We start from the raw sequence: 6000 nt of genomic DNA, 5'->3' as shown, positions 1-6000 counted from the left end.
CGATTCATGTATACACACTTACGAGATTTACCTTCAGATCTGTGCTCTTTATCTGTCATACCCGTCTGATGAAAAGATTGTGACTCTATAAACTCTATGGAGATCTGAATACACACTTCAGAATTTGACATCATTCCGTAGTTTATCAAGATTTTTAGTCTAGCTATAAAGTGAAATCAAAAAATTATACAATGTGCATTGGTACGATAAAATATGATCGTGGGAATGTACACACTAATACGATATCGGTCCTAACAGTCGTTTATCGTGTGATTGGCACGGTAATCGGGTGAAAAACCTGTAGTGTGTACCTAGCTTTATATTAGCAAGTATTAAAAACCTGCAGTGTAAATAGTATCCTTAACCGCTGTGATGTATATTTGCAACAAGTTAATAATCCATTGCTACTTAACTTTCTAAAGATATTATTTTTTTGTAGCAAGTCTGATTTTTCCTGTCTGTGAGAGGCAGGAGCAAGCCGGTCCCATAGTGGGTTACCTTGGACTGGGTCAATAGGCCACCTGCATTTTATTTCCTTTAAAGTATTCCTAATTGGTTGCTGAGTTGAGTCTTGCCTCCCCAGGCTAAAATTTGCCAGTCCCCCCCTGGTGAGACGGATAAAAGTTCCTCCTTGGTGCATGACCCCCTTAACATAATCCATACCATCATAAGGAAAATACTCTGTTCCAGTGACTTACCACAATCACCCAGTCTGAATTAACTGGAGTTTGTTTTCCCCATAAGAAAATAAGTGTCAAAATCGTTAGCAATTCTCTCAGACCTGACTCCTTCATTCATGGGAGTCACAAGTGCATTTTACCAGGCGAGGGAAACTGGGGCTTTCCCCCAATTACTAAACACAACAACAGAGCAATCTGCAGTAATGACGGGTAACCCAAAGCCGTTACAGATATTGGGATGATAGGAACCAGCTGTGTGTGCTTCAGCAGCCCCATTTAACCATTTATATGCAGGACTTTTTCAGTCACAGGAGTTAACCAATCGAAAGTAGTGAAGATATAATCCGGCAAACCATACTTGACGTGTTACGCCAACATTCTACGTCACGTGACAGCCCACAGAGGCCACGTTACGTGACGTCACATGATTGGCAGGAGTTACCCGCCTAGCTTTCAGTAAGAGGGACGGTCACCCGAGATGCGTGAGCAGTAAACGCAACTTGAAAGGGCATTTGACGTCAGTCAGAGTGACAGATCTGTCAGCCAATAGGCTGCGACGTCCCTTCTATTAGGACCAGTTAACGAGCGATCTCCTTTCTTGTAGGCGGATCTGACCGTGTAGCAAGGTATCTCAACAGAAGTTAATGGCCAAGAGACGTTTTGGGATCTTTTTATATTTGAAATGTGTGTTTCTCCGGGGTTTGTAGTGAGCGAAGTAGTCCAATAAGAGAGAACGTGTTACCGGAGGAGAAGTCGTACGAAGTATAACGGAGCTATGCAGAATGCTGTGACCGGGACGGAAATGCTCACAGACGGTTTTGAGGATGAGATTGATTCGGTAACTCCGCGCTCCTCACTTGGCGTTGAAGCCGAAGTTTGCTTGCCTGGGAAGACATTGCATCTATTCGCGGACTCGCCGACCGGGAACGACAGACTTGATTTCAAATTGGCAGCTGCTGCCGTCCTTTCCTCCGGAACTGGCTCCTGCAGCGACGAGGACGAAGTGTCGGAAGTAAGTCGGAGCAGCTGAGCCTGTGGCTGCGACTGATCGCTTTGGGTTTGTGTAGAGTTTGTGTCAGCCGCTTGTGTTAGCCATGTTCCCCAGCTCAGGAATCTCATGACAGCTCTGCTCCCTGTTCTTCCGGCCTGTACAGTCCTATTTTAGGAAGTGCCAGCACGCATGGCCAAGTGCAGCCGCTCATGCTGGGTGTGTACTGCGCAAACACTCTTCTGTATGTGGAACTGGGCAATGTGTATAATTTTCATGTGTGAGTGCGTAGGCTCCTGTTCACTGTTTAGAAACTTACAATTTGTTTGGGACAATGGGGTAAATCTATAACAATCCGTAGGTACAGGGAAGCTGCAAAATATAGCGCAGTATACTGCTCGAAATTAATGGATAGATGTGTTAGCCTCCTCAAAATGTCATTGACATTTTTTTCTATTTATAGCAATAGCACGATGTGGTGGTTCTGCACCAGATCCTGCCTGCTGTGAAACAAACGCAACTTTTATTTTGTCGCAATCGCCACTTCTAAATGTTGCGCTTCCGTCGACAAGCCCCGCCCACTTCTCAACTAAGTCCTTTCACGATGGCTGTTGATTTCTTTTGCAACAATTGTTATATAAATAAATTATTGTTTCCAGTGTTTATTAAAAAAATAAAATAATTGTTACTGACACAATGCGAACCAGGGTAAAGCTTCTGTCTGTGATGTAGGTGTGTACCCATGATTGATTGAAAGGGGTGTTTCAGAGTGAAGCTTACCATCTTGGCAAACTATTTTCTATATAATATATAGGTTCATGAAACTTTTTTACAATCTTTTTTGACCCCCATGTAGAAGATTGGGGCTGGGCATTTTGCCAATCCCCCACTATAACCTGTTGCTGGAACTGGTCATCTTTACACAGTTTGACTTTTTAAATGTCACACATGGTGGTCCCCCAAAGCAGATTGACCTAGTCATGTACAACCACCTCCTACCCAATTCTCAGTTGCAGCTGTCACTAACAGGTGGAGGATGCAGCCCTTGGGTCAGAAACAAATTTGGTCCTGCTGTTTATACAATGCATAAGCCCCAAAGCTCTGCAACATTGCAAGAGGTCCCATTGACATCATTAGGCACAACCTGAATCAGCTATCTCAGGCAAGGCGTTGCATGTACATGAAAGAGATCAAATAGTAACTGCTAATAGAATTAATAACAGGTCCAGTTTACATTGGATCTATTAGTAAAAGTATATGGCTATAAAAGAAAAAGCTGCATGAGTAAGTTAAAATGTAACCAGCAATTGAAACAGTTTAAAACACTGAACATTTTTCTGGTTATAGAGATGACTATCCCCTCCAGTATTGTGATCTAGAGTGTTTGCCTTTACATGGACAGCATGGTTTTGCTTTACGTGTATGATAATAGTGGTCCCAGTGGAGGGGTCCTTCTCTATATTCTAAATAGGTGGAAAGGGCATATGCAGGCATCTATGTAAATGTGGAACATTTAAAAATGTACTGCTAAATGAGAGTCGTGGGTAAATTGATTCAAGTTACAGCACTTTAAACCTGTTTTCTGTTGTCTAAGGAATCTAAATGAATAGTAACTTGCTTTACTTATTTTCTGTGACGTGTATTACTAATGTTACTTGCAGAGCTTGCTTCTTTTAGTTGTCTGGCAGAACAATCCTGTAAATATTATCTTGCAATCCTTATCTCATACGAGAGTCTGCCCATCAATCTTATTCACACAATGTAATAGCCAGGTGGTTAAAAAGTGAATGACCTAGTTGAAAGGAGGTATAATATAATGGACATACTCACCAGGTTGCTTAAAGGCGAGTTAATGTTCATATGTCGTGCCCCCCTCCCTTTTCCCATCACATATCTATGAACAATTCTGATTTTTACCTATGTATCCAGTACTGAGCATTTAAAAATGTAGGTCTCTATCAGAAGGAAATGGATTTATGCTAATTGTCTGGATTTCCCAATAGGAGGTTTTCTACCAACCATCATTACTGTCCTGCCCAGTGGTTGAAGTGGCGGTGTATTCGATGGTATGCCATACCACAATTATCCTACAGCCTTCATTGTAAAATTACCAAATTCCATTCACTTTAATTTACATCACATTTTTTCATATCGTCACTTATACGTTTCTGCTTTGACCATTGGACCTGATTATATATGTTGACATTAAGATAACATTGGAAGTCTTATGGATATGGTCCTTTCTGACTGTTGGTGGAAGTGGGGCACAAAGATGACCATCCCAATTAAAGGAGAACTATCGCCAGAAAGAACCCAGGGGGGACTATCTTGTTGGGTTGATCCCAACAATTCTGTCTGCTCCGCCCAAATTGTTTTCTGCCTGGCTGCTGGCTTAGTTCAATAAATCCCACTAGTGCAGTGTTTCTCAATTCCAGTGCTCAGGACCCCCTAGCAGTACATGTTTTCCATATCTCCTTGCTGGAGCACAGGTGTATTCATTACTGACTGACACAGTGTAGCAGGTGGTATAATTATTTCACTGGTCACCTGGCAATCCTGCACTGTTAGTGGGTCCTGAGGACTAGAGTTGAGAACTTATTCACTGTGTGAGCCAGGCAGTGGGAGATTTGAAAACCTTTGAACCAGCTGTGATTAATATTACACGTTACTGCAATTAACCAGTACCTTGGTGGTCAGTCAATTGCCTTGAAATCTCTGTTTAGCATATTAGGAGCACTACAGTGTGGTTATAGGCTTGCTGGATAAACAGATTGGTGGTGACACTTAATTTATCTTTAATTGTCATAAAATATATTTTTTATGAATAAATAAAATCCCCATGCACCCTCCTGGTGAAGGTCAACTTTAAATTATAATTCATAGTAACATCGACTCTTCTTAAGCCTCACACATATTTCTTATGCTCTTTAATTCCCCTCAGCCTTAAAAGCAATATAGCTTCCCTAAATTAGAGAAAGCTACATACATTGAGCAGCTACAACATTAAAGCCACCTTTAAGTTCTGTAAGTTGCGAGGTGAGGCCTCCAGGGCTCAGAACGTGTTTGTCCCAGAGATGCTCTATCAGATTGAGATCTGGAGAATTTAGAGGCCAAGTCAACACCTTGAATTGTTTGACATGTTTCTCAAACCATTCCTGAACAATTTTTGCAGTGTGGCAGGGTGCATTATCCTGCTGACAGAGGGAATCGGGGAATACCGTTGTTGTACTTGGTCTGGAACATTCTTTAGGTAGGTGGTATATGTCAAAGTATCACCCACATGAATGCTAGAACCCAAAGGATTCTCAGCAGAACATAGCACAGTGCATCACACTGCCTCCATTGGCTTGCCTTCTTCCCATAGTGCGTCCTGGTTCCATCTCATCCCCATGTAAATGACACTCACGCACCTGGCAATTCACATTATGTAAAAGAAAACGATTCATCAGACCAGGCTACCTTCTTCCATTGCTCCACGGTCCAGTTCTGGCTCTCGTATGCCCTATGTTGGCACTTTCAGTGGTGGACAGGGGTCAGCATGGGCACTCCGACCGTTCTACGGCTACGCAGCTCCATACGCAACAAGCACTGTCTGTTCTGACATCTTTCTATCATAACCAGCATTACATTTTCAGCAGTGTGTGGTACAGCCGCTCTTCTGTGGGTTTGGACCTGATTTGCTTGCCTTATGTCCAGCTTTAGACCTGCTGTAGACTAGCATTTTTACTGCAGTGGCCGGTGATATGCTTTTGTTCAAATTAGGGGTCACTTTCTGTATTTATTCACATATTTCAAATTCTCTTCTCCATTTACATCTACAATATGGCTATATTTTTTTCTTTCTGTGTATAACCTGTTCTTTCATTGTCCTTCACTTCCAAAACACATACTAATATGTTAATTGGCTGCTATTAAATTGGCCTTAGTCTCTCTTGGTCTGTGTATGTTAGGGAATTTAGACTGTAAGCTCCAATGGGGCAGGAACTGATGTGAGGTGTCTGTAGAGCACTGCAGAATTAGTGGTGCTATATAAATGGCTGATGATGATTTCTTGATCACTGTCTTCTCCACAAGGTTTGTTCCTTGGACCCCCTCGTTTCCCCATATATACTATTAGCCTTGACAAGCTAGTCCATTGCGTTTTTTTCAATTTTCCTGTTAAGAACAAGGTTTTTTTGTCTGAACTTTCTCCATATTGCTTATCCCATGCTAGTTAATCAGCATTGTTTGTTGTTCGTTTTTATTGTTCACCTCACCCTCCCTATTTCTTCCGTAGTCACTCAGTAGGTGCTTCCAACTTCAAAAGTATATCTTGAATTTCTGTGTTTTTAT

The 6000-nt window shown here is 41.9% G+C and overlaps 1 protein-coding gene across 2 annotated transcripts in view; it reads left to right on the top strand.

Moving 5' to 3' along the window:
* Positions 1-1273: 1273 nt before the first annotated feature.
* ANKHD1 (ankyrin repeat and KH domain containing 1) overlaps positions 1274-6000 on the top strand; it is a 195995-nt gene continuing 191268 nt past the window's right edge. For both annotated transcript variants that reach the window (XM_075209750.1, XM_075209749.1), the window contains exon 1: positions 1274-1692. In XM_075209750.1, coding sequence (XP_075065851.1) covers positions 1456-1692 — 237 coding nt within the window. In that variant the 5' untranslated portion in view covers positions 1274-1455. The remainder of the gene's footprint in view (positions 1693-6000) is intronic.

Source organism: Mixophyes fleayi, chromosome 4 (assembly GCF_038048845.1).
Source record: "Mixophyes fleayi isolate aMixFle1 chromosome 4, aMixFle1.hap1, whole genome shotgun sequence".
Taxonomy (NCBI): domain Eukaryota; kingdom Metazoa; phylum Chordata; class Amphibia; order Anura; family Limnodynastidae; genus Mixophyes; species Mixophyes fleayi.
Note: the sequence above shows the minus strand (reverse complement) of the source record. Positions and strands in the feature narration are given on the sequence as shown.